General features: G+C 42.9%; 1 protein-coding gene across 2 annotated transcripts in view; it reads left to right on the top strand.

Moving 5' to 3' along the window:
• Window positions 1-19,099, top strand: part of FNDC3B (fibronectin type III domain containing 3B) — a 423,729-nt gene that overhangs the window by 322,149 nt on the left and 82,481 nt on the right. For both annotated transcript variants that reach the window (XM_038748752.1, XM_038748114.1), the window contains exon 12: window positions 16,356-16,480. In XM_038748752.1, coding sequence (XP_038604680.1) covers window positions 16,356-16,480 — 125 coding nt within the window. The remainder of the gene's footprint in view (window positions 1-16,355; window positions 16,481-19,099) is intronic.

The raw sequence follows: 19,099 nt of genomic DNA, 5'->3' as shown, positions 1-19,099 counted from the left end.
AGGGGCAGGCTGGCTCCACCCCTTTCCTTATGAGTCAAAGGAAGAGGGAAATGTTGAGTCTTTTCTCAGGAAAAAGCAGCAGTGGAGAGAGTGTCATATGGAGTGAGCCAAGGAGGCGAGGAGGAGCAATGACTGGGTTAGGAACAAACTAAGGATGAAAGAAATCCATCGATTGAAGGTGTTTAAAACTATGTGTAGCTCTGAAGAGCCTGGAAAAAGTCATGAAATGTGCTGATGTAACAATTGCCACAAAAATACGAGTTGTCAACTCTGTGGAGTTTCCAGTGACAGAATTAGGATCTGAAAGCTGGACAGTGAAAAAACAGGAAAGAACGAACTTAGATTCTTTTGAAATGCCGTGTGGGAGAAGGCTTTTGCAAATACCATGGACTGCCTCAAAAGCAAACAAATGGATTTTGGAGCAAATTAAACCAAAGTGGCCCTTGGAAGTCCAAATGATTTGACTTAGATTAGCATATTTTAGACAATTAATCCGAAGGACTAATTTTCTGGAGAAGACACTAAAGCTAGGAAAAGTCCAGGATAAACATGGAAGAGGCAGACCAGCAGCTAGATGGATAGAGACCACAACAACGATAACAGAAAAAACATTAGAAAGTTTGTGGATTATGGCAGAGGACAGGACATTCTGGAGAAATTATATCCATGGAGTCGCTATCAATCGGAGATGACTCGACGACACTTAATAATAACTATGTGTAGAGCACTGTACTATGTGCTTGGGCAAGTACAAGACTATAGAGTTGGCAGATATGATTCCTGCCCTCAAGAAACTTACAGTGTAGTCGGGGAGACAGACACAAAAATAAATTACAGATAGGGGGAGAAACAGAGTCTGAGTTTATGTACCTAAGTGCTCTGGGGCTGGGGGGGTGAGGTGAGTGGGACAGTGTGTAAGGGGTTAGGGTGACTACAACTTGCAGCTGCTCTGTCTGTGGTTCTGAGTGACCACAACATTCTAGGTGCTGGTGCAAAGATGGGAATCACACCACGTGGCTTTTGGGGGTCGGCAGGACATGTCTGGCATGCCCATGTGGATCTGTGGTTGGTTTTGGAATTCACGAACAAAAAACCTTAATCCAGGAAAAAACTTTAAAAAAGGAATCTTGCTCACAGAAGTGCTTTGAATGGTAGCTTAAAAATTAAATATTCCTTATCAATGCAATATAGAATTTAGATTCTCCTAAAATTCTAAAGTATAGAAGAAATAAATCTGGAATGTTTGTAGCGTTCAGTTAATGGGAAAATCCAGTTCATTTGATTCTCTTTTTCTTCTCTTTTTTAAACTTTCTCTTCAGCATTTAATAATTGTTTTATAATAATGGCATTTATTAAGTACTTACTATGTGCAAAGCACGGTTCTAAGCACTGGGGAGGTTATAAGGTGATCAGGTTGTCCCACGGGGGGCTCACAGTCCTAATCCTCATTTTACAGATGAGGTAGCTGAGGCCCAGAGAAGGTAAGTGACGTGCCCAAAGTCACACAGCTGACAATTGGCGGAGCTGGGATTTGAACCCATGACCTCTGACTCCACAGCCCGTGCTCTTTCCACTGAGCCACGCTGCTTGTGGCTTGTGTTACGTGCTTACTATATGCCAAGCACTGTAGTAACCACTGGGCTAGATAGAAGATCATCAAGGAAAGCGTGGGATGAACAGTCTAAGTAGGAGATAGAATACTCTTTTCAGAAGGCCACTACTGCTTCTTACTTGTGAGGGAGAGTAGTGAAACAGTGCTAAATTTAAGCTATTTATTTTAGAGAAGCAGTGTGGCCTAGTGGACGGAGCATGGGTCTGGGAGACAGAAGAACCTTTGTTCTAATCTAGGATCTGCCACTTGTCTGTTATGTGACCTTAGGCAAGGCACTTCACTTCTCTGTGCCTCACTTCACTTCTCTGGGCCTCAGTTATCTCATCTGTAAAATGGGGGTTAGTACTGTGAGCACCATGTGGGACAGGGATTGTGTCCAACCTGATTACCTTGTATCTACCCCAGCACTTAGAACAGTGCCTGGCACATAGTAAGCACTTAAAAAATGCCATAAAAAATTCTGAGTTTCTTTATCCAGGTTGCACCTGGCTCCAAACATTAAAGAATTAAGATCTGGCACTCATTCCACATCCTCCTCTGACTACAGAAATTTGTGGAAGCCCTCAGGGAAAAGTAATTGGCAATATTCAGTGGAGTCTCCATACATTTTTTTTCATTACTGAGAATATATTAATATGATTTGAGCCCCAGTTTGAAAACTCTCAAGTGGCACACAAATCTGAGAATAGCAATGAGGCAGGGTGGGTGGTACCCATTGTTGACATCTATTTCCTTGAACAGATGAGGGTCAAGTAATTAAGACCAAATGTTCTCAGGGTTAGAGGACAGGTAATATCTCTTTGAGAGGTAGAAAGTTGCCTATCCACCTCCATATCAAACAAAAACTCCTCGTCATTGGCTTTAAGCACTCCATCACCCTGCCCCCTCTTACCTCACCTCGCTTCTCTCCTTCTACATCGCATCCCACACACTCTGCTCCTCTGGTGTTAACTTTCTCACTGTGCCTCCTCCTTGCCTGTCTCGCTGCTGACCCCTGGCCAACATCCTACCTCTGGCCTGGAACGCCCTCCCTCCGCAAATCTCCCTCCGCAGACAGTTACTCTCCCCTGTCTCCCCCTGCTTCAAAACCTTACTGAAGACACATCTCCTCCACGAGGCCTTCCCAGACTAAGCCCCACTTTTCCTCACCTCCCACTCCCTTCTGCATCACCATGACCTGCTCACTCTGCTCTTCCCCCCTCAGCCCCATAGCACTTATGTATATATCTGCCATTTTATTTATTCGTAGTGATGTCTGTTTATTTTGTGTTGATGTCTTTGCCCCCCCCCCCCTTCTAGACTGGTTGCTCATTGTGAGACTAGTAACTCTTTATTGTTGTATCATACTTTCCCAAGTGCTTAGTGCAGTATGCTGCGCACAGTTAGTGCCTAATAAATAGGATTGTATGAATGAATGAAAGAATGAAAGATGGTTGAATCCATCAATCAGTGGTAGACTGTAAGCTCCCTCTAGACTGTGAGCTTGTTGTGGGCAGGGAAATTGTCCGTTTGTTGTTATATTTACTCTCCCAGGAGCTTAATACAGTACTCTGCACAAAGAGCTCAATAAATACAATTGAATGAATGAATGAATTTATTGAGTGCTTACTAGGTGGAGAACACTCTGCTAAGGGCTTGGGAGAGTACACACAGTTTGTGGACATGTTCCCTGCCCATAGTGAGTTTACAGACTAGAGCATGAGCGTACAGTTGAAGGGTAGGATTTGGTCATTTACTAGTATCTGCTCCTGGCTCAATAGAAAATGTCCATTTATCAAAAAATTTAGAAAAAGCTAGCCCTTGGCTAAATCACTTTACCGAAAAGTTAGCATGCCTGCGGGATATTTATTGCTTTTATCAAGGTCAGGCTTTCTATTAATATGTCAATTTAGATTGTCAGATGGGTGTCATAGGAAATTTTGAAGTTAGTGTGTGTGAGTATATATGCATCTACTTTCCCCTAAACTCTCACAGCCTGTATCATAAGATTGGAAGACTTCCCTGAGCTCCTGGCAGTATCAGATGGTTCAAATAAGAATTTATTTAAAAAAGAGAGCGTTCTCTATGACAATGAAAACAGGATTTTTAGTGTGCCACTGTTTTAGAAGTTAACACCCAGCATGTCCTAGATACAAGATAAATAATTCAGAAAGAACAAAATTAAGGCTTATTTGATTCATCTAACTCCTTCCTCTTGGAGAAGTTTGGATTTAAATTTTACATTTTATTTTGATTGTTCATATTATACAAATAACTGTACTTATAATCATGAAAATGGCACTATTCCCCAGTGCAGCATTCATTCATTCATTCAATCATATTTATTGAGCACTTACAGTATGCAGAGCACTGTACTAAGCGCTTGGGAAGTACAAGTTGGCAACATATAGAGACAGTCCCTACCCAACAGTGGGCTCAGTCTAAAAGAGGGGATTGTAGATTCTAGAAGAGACTAGAGGGGATGTGCCTTCATTAAGGTAATCATTCATCCATTCATTCAATCGTATTTATTGAGCGCTTACTGTGTGCAGAGCACTGTATCAAGTTGGACACGGTCCCTATCCCACATGGGGCTCTAGGCCTTAATTCCCATTTTACAGATGAGATAACTGAGACACAGAGAAGTTAAATGACTTACCCAAGATCACACAATAATAATAATAATTATGGTATTTGTTAAGTGCTTACTATGTGCCAAGCACTAGAAGTGATGGAACCAGGATTAGAACCCTGGTCGTCTGACTCCCAAGCCCATGGTCTTTGATTCAGATCGTATTTTTTTAAGTTAAAATAAATCCTAAAAGCTAAGCAAGATTCTCTAAACTTTGGTATGAGAATGCCTGAACTTCAGTCAAAGATGATCAGTTTGAGTATTTGGCTAGCTGACTAGTATTTCCTAACCACTTTACCCATGTTTGACAAACAGGAAAAGGGAAAATCACCGGGAGATTTTGAAGCTTCCGAAAGCATTGGGTTAACCCAGAAGTTAATTTTTAATCCGTAGCAGCCACACTAATTTCTACAGCTTTAGAGCGTATAGGAATTGGGCTGCTCTCAAATTAGATCAGTCAGCAGGCAAATAAGACTTAATAAAAATGGAAACTATGGTTTGTGGGAAGAGTGAGTAAAGAATGTTCAGACTGTAAACATTCTGGGGCACTGAAGATTATACTGAGGGAAGCCCCAGTGGTTTAGCAGGCCAGTTCCACTGCTGGAGGCCCAAGTGTTTGGCTCTGGGTCCAATCAAAATCCAATTATTTCAAAACTCAACCTCTTTACATTGCCTTCTTTTGAAACCGAGGCTTGTAATTCACAGTCTCCTGTCCTTTCTCCATTAAGAACCCTGGGGAATAGAGAGTATTTTGGAAATGCAGATGCTTCTGGTACCACACCACATTAATAAGACAAACTTCAGCTTCTTTTTTTTTTTGCATTATTCGAACCCGCTTTAGCAGTGATATGTGGCAGGGCAGTAGGCTGCTCGGAGATTACATCTGCCCTGTTGCACAATAATCTGTTTCTTCTAAAGACAAAGAAATTATGGCTGAAAACATCTGCAGAGTCAAATACAGCTGTTGCCAGGTCATAAGGAGGGTTAGGTTGCAGTAGGAGGCAAGCTGGGTCAAATAAAAACATGAGAAATACTGAAACGGTCCACAGATGGCAGTGACATAGTTGGGTTTGAAGTAGTCCTCCCAAATCGGCGGATGAAAATCTCAAGGCCAGACATTCCTACCTCTAGAATAATTTTTTCCTCTGCATTTTCCCACTGGGATCTGTGCCGCAGGAAGGGAAGAATGCTCAGGAAGTCAGCTTTGTAGGGTATTTTAAGTTGGAACCAAATTACACTCACCCATTACCGTGTCTGCTGCTTAGATTTAAGGATTTTTTTTAATGGTATTTGTTCAGTGCTTAATTTGTGTTGAATTTAACCAGGTCAGTTAGAGTCCCTGTCCCACATGGGGCTCACAGTCTAACAGGGAAAAAAAATGTATTAACTCCCCATTTTGCAGTTGAGGGACCTGAGGCACAGAGAAGTTAGGTAACTCGGATTTGTGGGTTTAGTGTTCTTGCCACTAGTCTGACTTGCTGTTGCACCAATGCCATTGTCTAGGGCATTTGTAATACAACACACCTTGACTCGGTCTAACATGATTCTTTTTTGCATGGGTATTTATTCGACTTCTGTAATTTGGACAATTAACACGTCTCTTCGCTCTCTGGTTTGGTCCAATGCCCTTCCTTTCCCTCAAACCTTAGAATATGTTTTGTGAACCACCGAGAAGCAGCATGGCCTAGTGGCAAGTCATGGGCTTGGGGGTCAGAGGACCTGAGTTCTAATCCCAGCTCTACCAGTTACTTGCTGTGTGACCTTGGGCATCACTTCACTTCTCTGTGCCTGTTTCTTCAACTGTAAAATGGGGATTAAATACCTGTTCTCCTTCCTACTTAGACTTGAGCCCTATGAAGGACAGGGACTGTGTCTGACTTGAGTAACTTGTATCTACCCCAGCACTTAAAATAGTGCTTGATGCTTAATAAGCACCTAATAAATGCCATTTAAAAAAAAGGATGCCTTAGTATCAAGTCACCATTTTACAGATGAGGAAAATGAGGCACAGTGAAGTGCTGTGATGTCCAATGTCACACGAAGGAGGTGAGTGGAAGAGCTTGGATTAGAACCCAGGCCCTATGATTCCCAAGCCTTTGCTCCTTCCACTTTAGGCCACACTGCTTCCCTGTGTATTATCATGGCTGCCCCTGTACTCCTCTTATATATAGCTATAATCAATCAGTCAATCAGTGGTATGTAGTGAGCGCTTACTGTTTGCAGAGCACTGTTCTAAGCACTTTGGGAAAGTGAAATACAAAAGACTTGGTAGATATGTTCTCTGCCCACCTGGTGCTAGAGCAGGTATACTGAGCAAGTGCTTCAAAAATCAACATATATTGTTGATCCCTTAGTTTTGAGTGACTACTAAATATAGATGTGGTAGTATACTAAATCTTTGAGCTCTGTGGAACGCAATCAATGGTATTTGGCTGCTTACTTTATACAAACGACTGTACTAAGCGCTTGGGAGAGTACAGTATGACAGAGTTGGTAGACACGTTCCCTGCTTACATTTTAGATGGGGAGACAGACATTAATGTAACTAAGTTATGGCTATGTATATAAGGGTTGTGGGACTGAGGACTGGATGACTATCCAGTGCCCAAAAGGTGTAGATCCAACCGCAACTCAGTACGGCTGTTTTTTAAATGGTATTTTCTTTCATTTTGAAACTTATGAGAGGTGACTTGTGACCTTCACATAACCATGGAAAAGCCTGCAAGTTGCTCTCCCAGAAATTCAGCATTGAGTTAGATTAGGAATTCTGTGGCAGATCCATAAAAGGTGAACAAAATAGAGGTTGTTCCATATTTCATTCCTTTATGTGCAGCGTGGTGGTTCATAGAGGCAAATGGAGCATAAGAACACAGTTCAGGAAATATGGTGTGTTGTTACTAAAGCTATTGGTTCAACCTTCACGACATGGCTAAAATCCACCCTTTCCTCTCTACCCAAACTGTTACCATCTTAATACTAGCACTGATTGTACCCTCCCTTGTTTGCTGTGTCAGCCTCCTTCCTGGCCTCCCAGCCTCCTGTCTTTACCTACTTCAGTCCATACTTCATTTTGCTGCCCAGATCATTTTTCTACAAAAAACATTCAGGCCATGCTTCCCAACTCCTCAAGGAACTCCAGTATTTGCCCATCCACTTCCATATCAAACAGAAACTCCTCACCATTGGCTTTAAAGCCCTCAATCACCTTGCCCCTTCCTACCTCACCTTGCTACTCTCCTGCTACAGTCCAGCTCACCCACTTCACTCCTATAATGCTAACCTTCTGACTATACCTCAATCTTGTCTATCTTGCCACCGATCTCTCTCCCACATCCTGCCTCTTGCCTGGAACGCCCTCCCGCTTCTTATCCGATAGACAACTTCCCCCCCATTCAAAGCCTTATTGAAGGCACATCTCTTCCAAGAGGCCTTCCCTGACTAAGCCCCCCTTTTCCTCATCTCCCACTGCCATCTGCATCGCCCTGACTTGCCCCTTTTGCTCTTCCTACATCCTAGCCTCACAGCACTTATGTACACATCTGTAATTCTATTTATTTGTTTTGATGTCTGTTCCCCCCCAGCCTGCAGACTGTTAGCTCATTGTGGGCAGGGATTGTCAGTCTTTATTGTTATATTGTACGTTCCCACGTGCATAGTACAGTGCTCGGCACACAGTAAGCACTCAATAAATAAGATTGACTGTATAACTATTGGAAGGACAAATTTAATAGGGGCAAGAGGATAGTCAAAAAAGACAAAAGGTCAAAAAAGAAGAAAACAACTGAATTATTCCAGAACAGCAGCCATTGCCAGACTGCCAGTTGTTTCTTCCCATTTTTTGGTGCCAGAACTGACATGCTTAAAAATGAGAAAACAGAATCATTCCCAAACCATGAATGCCAGGGCAGTTACAAATATCAGCCAGCTCCTTGCATCAGTGCCAGTGGCATCTGATATACTGGCCATTCCCATATAGTCGAGTGCCAGACTAATTTAAAATGCCAGTCAGTTGCACAGGGACCCTGATCATTAGGGGTATCTCATGGATGTCAAAACTGTGGCTAGAAAAAAGGTTTAGTGTATGTAAATGTATGTGTATTTAAGATGATAATGGTATCTTTTCCCCAACATTCCTTTCTGCCTCGGGGAACACCAACACCTCTTGGCTTATATCCAGCTGTCATTCCTAACAAGTACCATTCCTGATAGTCAATGTTGGCACCAACCAGGAAGAAAGTCTTCAAGGTGTCCCCAAGGCCCTTGCCCTCAAGCCTCAGGGATGGCTCACAGAACACGAGCTAGAACAGAATTAGTGGGATCTACAACTAAATCCATTCTAGAAGGGCTCTGATGGGCCAGTTCTGGAGGTCTAGGTTTTCAGTGACAGTCACCACTTGCATGAGCTCTTCCCTAAAGTCCCATCTTGAAGCAAGCCAAAAACCTTACAGGACCCTGCAATCAACTCACATTAGTTCTGGATCCCTACCCCGCAACCCGTGAACTTTTGCATTTCTGCTTGTGTTATTTTATGGTTTTTGTTCAGTGCTCACTGTGTGCCAGGTACTGTTCTTATAAGTGCTGGGAAGATAATTTGGTCAGACACAGTCCCTGTCCAAAATGGGGCTCACAGTCCAAGTAGGAAGGAGAGTAGGTTTTGAATACCCATTTTACAGTTGATGAAACTGAGGCACAGAGAAGTCAAGTGACTTGCCCAGGTTGGCTTGGGTCACACATTTTCACAGTCTTCCCAGGGAGCACCTATAATGATAAGACATTCTGGCTTAGCACAGGGAGAACGGTAGGCTATATGAATAACAATCCCACCTCTCTGTCTCTGTAGAGCATTTTCCTTTTCCCCAAGCAGTTGGAGTTCTCATTTTGTCTCTACAATAGTCTTATTATGTAGAGGGGCATTTTTGTCCCCATTTTACAGACCACACAGACCACATACTTCTCCACAAAATTACTTTTTTATGGTATTTAAGTACTTAGTCCGTGCCAGGCACAGTTCTAAGTCCTGGGGTAGATACAAGCGAATCAGGTTGGCACAGTCCATGTCCCACATGGGGCTCACAATCTTAATCCCCATTTTAACTGAGGCCCAGAGAAGTTAAGTCACTTACCCAAGATCACACATCAGACAACTGGCAGAGTCTGGACTAGAACCCAGGTTCTTCGATTCCCAGGTCCATGCTCTATCCATTAGGCCACCTTACCGCTCTCCCTTTAGACAAAAACAACAAAAAATATATGAATAATAATAATAGTTGAACTATGTGCCAAGCACTATACCAAGCACTGGGGTAGAGCCAAATAATCAGGTTAGGCAGTCCTTGTCCCACATGAGGCTCACAGTCTTAATCTCTATTTTCAGTTGAGGGAATCAAAGCACAGAGGAGCAGCATGGCCTTATGAAATCACCGACCCATTAATCGATCGATCGGAAATATTTATTAATAATAATAATGGCATTTATTAAGATCTTACTATGTGCAAAGCACTGTTCTAAGCACTGAGCTTAGAGCATTTATTGAGCACTTACTATATGCAGAGCACTGTACTAAGCACTTAGGGGAGTATGATATAAAAATAATAGAAGAATAATAACAAGAATGATAATAGAACAGGTACATTCACTGCCCACAACAAGCTTACAGTCTAGAGGGGGACACAGACATTAATATGAATAAATAACGGATATGTACATAAGTGCTGTGGGGCTGGGAGAGGGGAAGAGCAAAATGAGCAAGTCAGGGTGAAGCAGAAGGGAGTGGAAGAAAGGAAAAAAGGGCATAATCAGGGAAGGCCTCTTGGAGGAGATGTGCCTTCAATAAGGCGTTGAAGTGGGGGGAGAGTCATTGGCCGTCAGATATGAAGAGGGAGGGCATTCCAGGCCAGTGGGAGGACGTGAGCGAGAGGTCACCTGTTTGAGAGAAGGGATCGAAATACATTAGGTTGACATTAGAGGAATAAAGTGTGCCGGCTGGGCTATAGAAGGTGAGCAATGAGGTGAGGTAAGAGGGGGCAAGGTTATTGATCGCTTTACAGCTGATCATAAGGAGTTTCTGTTTGATGCAGAGATGGATGAGTAGCCACTGGAAGTTCTTGGGGAGGGAAACATGAACTGAGCGTTTTTGAAGAACAAAGATCTGTTGCCAATTTGTACTTCCGAAGCGCTTAGTACAGTGCTCTGCACATAGTAAGCGCTCAATAAATACGATTGATGATGATGATGATGAAAGATCTGGGCAGCAGAGTGAAGTAAGGGCTGGAGTAGGGGAGCCTGTTGTTGGGTAGGGACTGTCACTATCTGTTGCCAAATTGTACTTTCCAAGTGCTGAGTACTGTGCTCTGCACACAGTAAGCACTCAATAAATACGAATGAATGAATGCGTTAAGGAGGTCAGCAAGAAGACTGATTCAGTAATCAAGTTGGGGTAAAATAAGTGATCGGATTTAAGTGGTAGCAGTTTGTATGGAGAGGAAAGGGTGGATTAGACCCCCTTTACACGTAGGGATGTTTACCCATTCCTCTTATTCATTTTCATTTCCTTTTGTTATTTCCATGCTAATGTTCTCATTGCATTATCAGGCAGAAACTCCTCACCCTTTACCTCACCTGTAAAGGGGCTTCAAGGCTGTCCATCCCCTCGCCCCCTCCTACCTCACCTCCCTTCTCTCCTTCTACAGCCCAGCCCGCACCCTCCGCTCCTCCACCGCTAATCTCCTCACCGTACCTCGTTCTCGCCTGTCCCGCCATCGACCCCCGGCCCACGTCATCCCCTGGGCCTGGAATGCCCTCCTTCTGCCCATCCGCCAAGCTAGCTCTCTTCCTCCCTTCAAGGCCCTACTGAGAGCTCACCTCCTCCAGGAGGCCTTCCCAGACTGAGCCCCTTCCTTCCTCTCCCCCTTGTCCCCCTCTCCATCCCCCCATCTTACCTCCTTCCCTTCCCCACAGCACCTGTATATATGTATATATGTTTGTACATATTTATTACTGCATTTATTTATTTATTTATTTTACTTGTACATATCGATTCTATTTATTTTATTTTGTTAGTATGTTTGGTTTTGTCTCCCCCTTTTAGACTGTGAGCCCACTGTTGGGTAGGGACTGTCTCTATATGTTGCCAATTTGTACTTCCCAAGCGCTTAGTACAGTGCTCTGCACACAGTAAGCGCTCAATAAATATGATTGATGATGATGATGATGAGCAGTCAGTTCTTCCCTAATAAAACACACCTTTTGGATAGAACAGTACTAAGGAATAAGAGAACGTTCTTTCCACAGTGGGTAAAAGGCATTATAATATTGGAATACACGGTTTTTGCTTATTCTTGTGGTGTTGATCAAGGCACTTGTACTCTTTTGGAACACCCTACCCTTGTTATAGAAGAACTGATGGTATATTATCTATGTAAGCTCTGGGCAGGAAATGTGTCTGTCTTGTTTCATTGTACTCCACCAAGCGTGTAGTACAGTGCTTTGCACACAGTAAATGCTCAGTAAATACGATTGAATGAATGAACAAATGTGTATTTTACTAGATTTTAAGGTCCTTGTGGGCAGAGACCATGTCTTCTAGTTTTATATGTTTCTAAGTAATGAATCAACCAATGATATTTATTGAGCACTTACTGTGTGCAGAGTACTGTACTAAGTGCTTGGGAGAATATAATGCTCTGCTCAATAACTTTTCCCATGTTTAAAAATACTGATGGTGATGATCACTACCGATCCCCAGAAATCCCTAATAAAATGAAATGTCTACACTTGGGGTCCCTTTCCCTCCCCAGCTCTGCCCAAAACTGGCTGCCCATCTTTAAATCTGGAAAAGAATACTTTTTTTTTCTTTTTACTGGCAATAGTTCTAAGTGGCAGGAGACACAACAGAAAACGGAACAGGAAATTCGGGTAAAGAGGTTCCAGAAGAGAATCTGGAAAGAATCTGGATAACTACAGAATATATCTTTCTTAGTTTATTCTGCCTGAGTTCAGGACTAGAAATAGAAGGGCAGTTGGGTATGCAGCAATGTGGAATGGATACACATACCCAATATCTGCTACAGTGTAATCATATACTACATGAATTATGCAAATTCAGTAAATAAACATTTTTTAGGAAAAATTGGGTGTCATTAACGTAACACTCAAGTTTAACAGGCAACATATTTGTGTGAGATTGTAAAGCACCGTTACTTCCCTCAGGTGACAAAGTACTTTATCACTTTCTAACATAACAATTGGGTTCAGTTGAAAAAAGTGGTACAGTCATTTCTGCTATAATGTGATAATTATATTCTTGGAGAATCTCCGTTATAAAAAAAAATTTCACTTTAGTGACAGTTGGTGTAAGGGGAATTAAATTTAGTCAGAGAGTCAGAACCTGGCTTTTGGGAGATCTCTGCACATTCAGAGAGATTCTGTCGATGCTGTGAGCATTACAGAAGTCTGTCTGTTGTCCAAGAGTGTTTAACAGGGTGGGAGGCTGATGACATATTTCAGAGCAAGGATTGGTGGTCCCAGGGGTGATCACCTCAGAATTTTGATTGGTACTTTCCTACTGTGTACAACAGTAAAGTAAAATAAAGGGGCTTACTGAGTGGGAAGGGGTGAAGCTAACACATAGTGTTAGCACTTTTCTTGCACACTGAAGGCCGGGCCGGACCTCAACACCATCCTGTGGAAGGAAAGTGGTAAGCCCCATGTGGTACAGGGCCTGGGTCTGGTCTGAATTTCTTATGTCTCCCCATATAAGGCCAGTGCTTAATAAATACCCTAATTATCACTATTATCAGAAACGGACAGCGTAGTAAGCAGCGTGGCATAGTGGATCGAGCATGGGCCTGAGAGTCAGAAGTTCATGGGTTTTGATCCCAGCTCTGCCACCTATCTGCTGTGTGACCTTGGGCAAGTTATTTCACTTTGCTGTGCATCAATTACCTCACCTGTAAAATGGGGATGAAAACTGTGAGCCATTATTATTTACCGTTTCACTGATAGGTCTTGAGCCCCATGTGTGTCAGGAACTGTGTCTGACCATTGCTTAATAGAGTGTTTGATACACAGTAAGTGCTTAACAAATATTATTACTATTATCGTTACTTCACTGAGGATCTGGGTCAATTTTTCTTTCGTGCATTTTGCCAGTCTGCTCAACTGAGGTTTAAAAATCTTTTGATTCTTGCTTCGTATGTGTTGAATCAGATATTCTATTGCAGAAATATTGGGTGAGCTATTAAGTTGACTTCAGTAAACCACACATGAGTGTTTCTGGTAACCCCTCAGAATCTGGAGATTTTTTGAAAGCAAAGATTATTTTAATACTGCTAAGTAAATTCCAGTAATAATGATTATTATTATAATGATAGTATTCATTGAACACTTACTTTTTACCTGAACAAAGCTCTGGTGTCGATACAAGATAATGACATTGGACGCAGCCTTTTCCACTTGAGGCTCACAGTGTAAGTGGGAGGGAGAACAGGAATTGAATTCTCATTTCACAGATGAGGAAACTGAAGCACAGAGAAGTTAAGTGACTTACCCAAGGTCACACTGCAGACAAGTGGCAGAGCCAGGATTAGAATCCAGTTCTTCTGAGTCCAAGGTCCGTGCTCTTTCCACTCTTTTGGTTATAGAAAAATTGCATTGTAGTTACCGTTGATGTAAGGGGAATTAAATTTAGATAGCAAGTCAAAACGTGTCTTTGTGGGTTTTTCTGCACATTCAGCTCTGGATTCTGGGCGATTCTGTTTGTTCTGATGACTTTGACACCTGTCTACATGTTTTGTTGTCTCTCCTTTCTAGACTGTGAGCCCATTGTTGGGTAGGGACGTCTCTATACGTTGCCAACTTGTACTTCCCAAGCACTTAGTACAGTGCTCTGCACACAGTAAGTGCTCAGTAAATACGATAGAATGAATGAATGATTCTGCCATGAGGTTCGACGATGCTGTGAACATTACAGAAGTGTGTTGTCCAGGAGTATTTAACTGGTTGGGATCCTATTAGGATGAGAGATTGGTCATTTAATAATAATTGCGGTTTTTGTTAGTACTTACTATGTTCCAAGGACCGTTCTAAGTACTGGGTTAAATACAAGGTAATCAAATCAGACAGCCCTTGTTCCCCCATGGGGCTCACAGTCTTCACCCCCATTTTACAGATAAGGTGACTGTAGCACAGAGAAGTGAAGTGACTTGCTCAAGATCACACAGCAGACACATGGTGGAGCCAGGATTAGAACCCATGTCCTCTGACTCCCTAGCCCAAGCTCTTTCCACTAGGCCATGCTGCTTCTACTTGTTAAAGGTACACATCTTCACCAGTCTTTTCAGAAATTATTTAAGATGAATTCCCACTCAGTAATAGCTCAAAGCTAGGTAGAGGCTGTAGGTGCCCACTGGGGAGGCTGCAATCTGAGCAGGAGGGACAGTGAGGCAGATCTTTCAGAGGCTAGTAGTTCAGCAGTATTAAATTGAACGTTATTTAAGGGATAAGTTTTGCCAAGGCCTTACGATTCAACACCCTAGTGGCTTCAATTTTGTGCATGAAAACAGCCAATTTAAAGAGCTTAAGTGATAAATGAGAGCCAAAGAGGATAGCTTTGGAAAACTTGTCCTGTAAAAGCTGTCTTTGCCCCGTGACTACTAGTGCCATCCTCCTCTGCCTCCCAACCCTTAACTGTGGGAGGCCCTCCAGGTTCAATTCTGGGTCCCTTTCTATTCTCCATCTACATCCACTCCCTTGGAGAACTGATTCATTCCCATGGCTTCAACTTTCACCTCTATGATGATACCAAAGTCTAAATCTCCAGCTCTGATCTCTCTCCTTCTCTGCAGTCTCATATTTCCTCCTGCCTCCAGGACATGTCTACTTGGATGTCCCACTGAAATCCAAACTTAAGATGTCCAAAACAGAACTCTTTATCTTCCCACTCAAACCCTGTCCTTCCCCCTGACTTTCCCATTACTTCCCAGCACTATCATCCTCCCTCTCACAAGTCTGTAACTTTGGCATTTTCCTTGACTCCTTTCACATTCAACTCACGTTTTCAAAGTCACCAAATCCTCTTAGTTCAACCTTCGCAACATCGCTAAAATCCCCCCTTTCTTCTACATCTGAACTGCTACCATGACAATCCAAGCATTTATCCTATTCCATCTTGATTACAGCATCAGCCTCCTTGCTGGCCTCCCTGCCTCCTATCTCTCCCCATTCCAGCTAATATTTCATTCAGCTACCCTGGTCATTTATGTACAAAACCATTCAGTCCATGTTTCCCCACTCCTTAAGAACCTCCATAGGTTGCCCATCTGCCAACACACCAAACAGAAACACCTTAGTGTCAGCTTTAAATCACTCAATTGCTCCCTCATACCTTGCCTCACTGCTCTCCTACTACAATCCAGTCCACACACTTTGCTCTTCAAGTGAGCCCGCTGTTGGGTAGGGACCATCTCTATATGTTGCCAACTTGTACTTCCCAAGTGCTTAGTACAGTGCTCTGCACACAGTAAGTGCTCAATAAATACGATAAAAAAGTGCCACCCTACTTACTGTACCTCAGTCTCATGTATATCGCTTCCAGCCTCTCACCCACGTCCTGCCTCTGCCCTGGAACACCCTCCCTCTTCAGATCTGACAGACAATCACTCTCCCCACCTTCAAAACCTTATTAAAGAATATCTTCTCCAAGAGGCCTTTCTTGTCAGAATTTTCTCTTCTTCCACTCCCTTCTTTGTCACTCTTACACTTAGATTCACATCACCCTTTATTCACCCCTCCGTCAGCTCCACATCTCCCAAACATTTAGTACAGTCCTCTGCACCTAGTAAGTACTCAATAAATATCATTGATTGTTTGATATCCAAAATGTATTTATTCCTGTAAATGTCTGTTTGCCCCACTAGACTGCAAGCGTGTTGTGGGCAGGGACTGTGTCTACCAACTCTGTTATACTTTCAGACAGATGCTGCGTTTGAGGCCCTGTTGTTTTCAGCAAGAGTGTCACTCCTTGGGTTTCCTTTCTCCTCACGAGACCAAGAAATCGAGCCAGTTCAGAACTCTTCTTCCGAATCTCTTGGCCGTCATGAAAGAATGACACATGTGTATTATTCATTTTCTAGGGAAAAAGAAACAGTGGTTTCAGAGAATGTTATTTCGGGAGCCAGAAGCACTGCAAGTTGACTAAGCTTTGTCCCGCAATGGTATATACTTTCAGGCTGGCCGCGCGCAATGACATAGGCACAAGGTAAGTCTTTCTCCTAGCTTCTCTTCCTCTAGCATTTCACCTGGAATTGGGGAAGTTCTATTCCATCCTCTGCGGGCCTGAGCAGCATTGCTTACCTCACCCTGAGCTAATTTGAGAATGTTCAGATTGAGGAGATTAAGCTGAAGAGATGTCAGATTCCCTTCTGAAGTGTTAAATGCTGTCGTGGGGCCTCTTCCTAACATAACAGGAATACATCTGTTATGTGAAGGCCCCACCAGGGAACTCTGTGAACCAAGAAAAACAAGACAGCAACAGTCCAGATTTGAAAAGAAATCCAAGTTGTTGGGTGTTTTTTTTTCAAGTGATGTGTCTAAGCCTCCTTTCATCGCTTTAGCAGTTTTCATTCTGTTTCCTTTTTCAGTTAGCTGTAGGTGTTTCAAAAGAGAAAGGCAGTGGCGGGGGAGGAGGAGGAGGGGTCACAGTAATGAAGCCACCAGTAGTAAATTCAACGGAAAACCCAAGTCCAGATGGTTCTGGACACAGTACTTTGGGAGGGAAGGAGCAGCTGCGTGTCTGAACCTGGTCCTGGGTGATGCAGATTACCATCCTTGGGGACCCTGAGGCAGAATTCTGGCTTTGAGAACTTTCCTCTCCAGCGGTAACAGGAAATTGTATTCCCAGAACTTTTAAACCATCCACAGTGGAAGACAACACTGATAAGCATATTCTGAAGCCAAAAGCCAAGCCCTGTCCTGTTGCCGCTCCCTGTGATTACCCATATTCCCTCCTGCCCCAACCTCCATGGCAATCAATCAGTCAGTCATATTTATTGAGCACTTTCTGTGTACAGGGAAGAAGCAGTGCGGCTTAGTGGATAAAGCACTAGCCTGGGAGTCAGAAGGACCTCGGATCTAATTCTTCCTCTGCCACGTGTTTTCAGTGTGACCTTGGGCAAGTCACGTAACTTCTCTGGGCCTCAGTTATCTCATTTCTAAAATAGGGATTAAGAGTGTGCGCCCCATGTGGGAAGGGGACTGTGTCCAACCTGATTAACTTGTACCCCAGCACTTAGAACAGTGCTTGGCAAATATATTATTAAGCGCTTCACAAGTACCACCCATTGTTGGGTAGGGATTGTTTCTATTGCCGAATCGTACGTTCCAGGCTCTCGGTACATTCATTCATCCATTCAATCGTATTTATTGAGCGCTTACTATGTGCAGAGCACTGTACTAAGTGCTTGGAAGTTGGCAACATATAGAGACAGTCCCTACCCAACAGTGGGCTCACAATCTAGAAGAGCACTTAGGAGGGTACAGTTTCACAGAGTTGGTAGACAAGTTTCCTGCCCACAACAAGCTTACAGTCAAGAAGTGTCTGTGGGGTCATTAACTGCAGGGAATGCAGGTGGTCCCACTCTATCCTCCAGCTCCCCAACTTGATTAGCTTACATCAACTCCAGTGCTTAGAACAGTGCTTGGCACATAGTAAGCACTTAAGAAATACCCCCAAATATTATTATCTCGGGCCAGAACCCAAGTTGTCCCAAAACGATTTTTTAGGTGATCCCAGTTTCTTGCCTCTTCCATTTCCCACAAAAAGATAGTTCTTTTCCAGCTGCCACCACACCATCTGAGGTCACACAATTCATCCTCTGATTCTCCTCTCCTCATACACTGTGACTGTTTTGGGTTTTTTTTTTGCCCTTAGGTGAATCTCTTTTAGGGCTCTTGGGCAGGGGCGGGGCGTGGTATCTTCTGGAATCCATGGGTAGCGGGGATGTGATTCCTTATACATGTTGTCGGGTGTTTAGTCCTGACATGGAACAATAATAGTAATAAAAATAATGATTGTGGTATTTGTTAAGCACTTATTATGTACCGGGCACTGTACTATATGCTGGGGTGGATACAAGCAAATAAGGTTGGGATGAATCCCTGCGCCACATGGGCCTCAGTCTTAATCCCCTTTATACATATGAGACATCTGAGGCACAGAGAAGTCACACAGCAGACAAAGGGCAGAGCCAGGATTAGAACCCAGGTCCTTCTGACTCCCCGGCCCGTGTTCTATCCCTGGGCCATGATCCTTCTCAAGTCGGGCAAAGAGGGGAGACTAGAATTCTAAATTCTAAATTAAATTCAAATTTGTCTATCATTAAAATTAAGCTAAGGATAAAAATGGCTGAAATAAATTCAAGTTAGACCCCTGAAATAGCTCTGGGCAACCTATGTTCACCAAATATTTTGGGGCTCTACTATATCCTAGTGGTGTTTCAAGCAAAACAATTAGTATTCTTCCCTTACCTCCCTGGGATTTTGCAAGGGTGAATTAGATTCTTCTTGTTGAACTTTGAGTTTTAGGGAGATGTTGTAATATTACCACAGTAATATTATTCAGATGATTTCATTACGGAGAAGCCATTACAAAATATTTCAGTTGACTTATTCATGGCTGAATGTAGAATCTAGGGCATATGTAGAAAGGGGAATATTACATATATGTGTGTGTATATGTACCCATAGGAAGTTTATAAAGCAACATTTGTTTAGTTTAAAGCATTCCGCTTACCCAACTACTTGTCATTTCTAAAATAAGGCATTGATGGCTACTATCCCACATCAACCACATTAAAAACAAAATCAACTCTGTAATAGG

This window comes from Tachyglossus aculeatus, chromosome 1 (genome assembly GCF_015852505.1).
Source record: "Tachyglossus aculeatus isolate mTacAcu1 chromosome 1, mTacAcu1.pri, whole genome shotgun sequence".
In the NCBI taxonomy this organism is placed as follows: Eukaryota; Metazoa; Chordata; class Mammalia; order Monotremata; family Tachyglossidae; genus Tachyglossus; species Tachyglossus aculeatus.
This window is presented reverse-complemented; position numbering and strand designations above follow the sequence as displayed.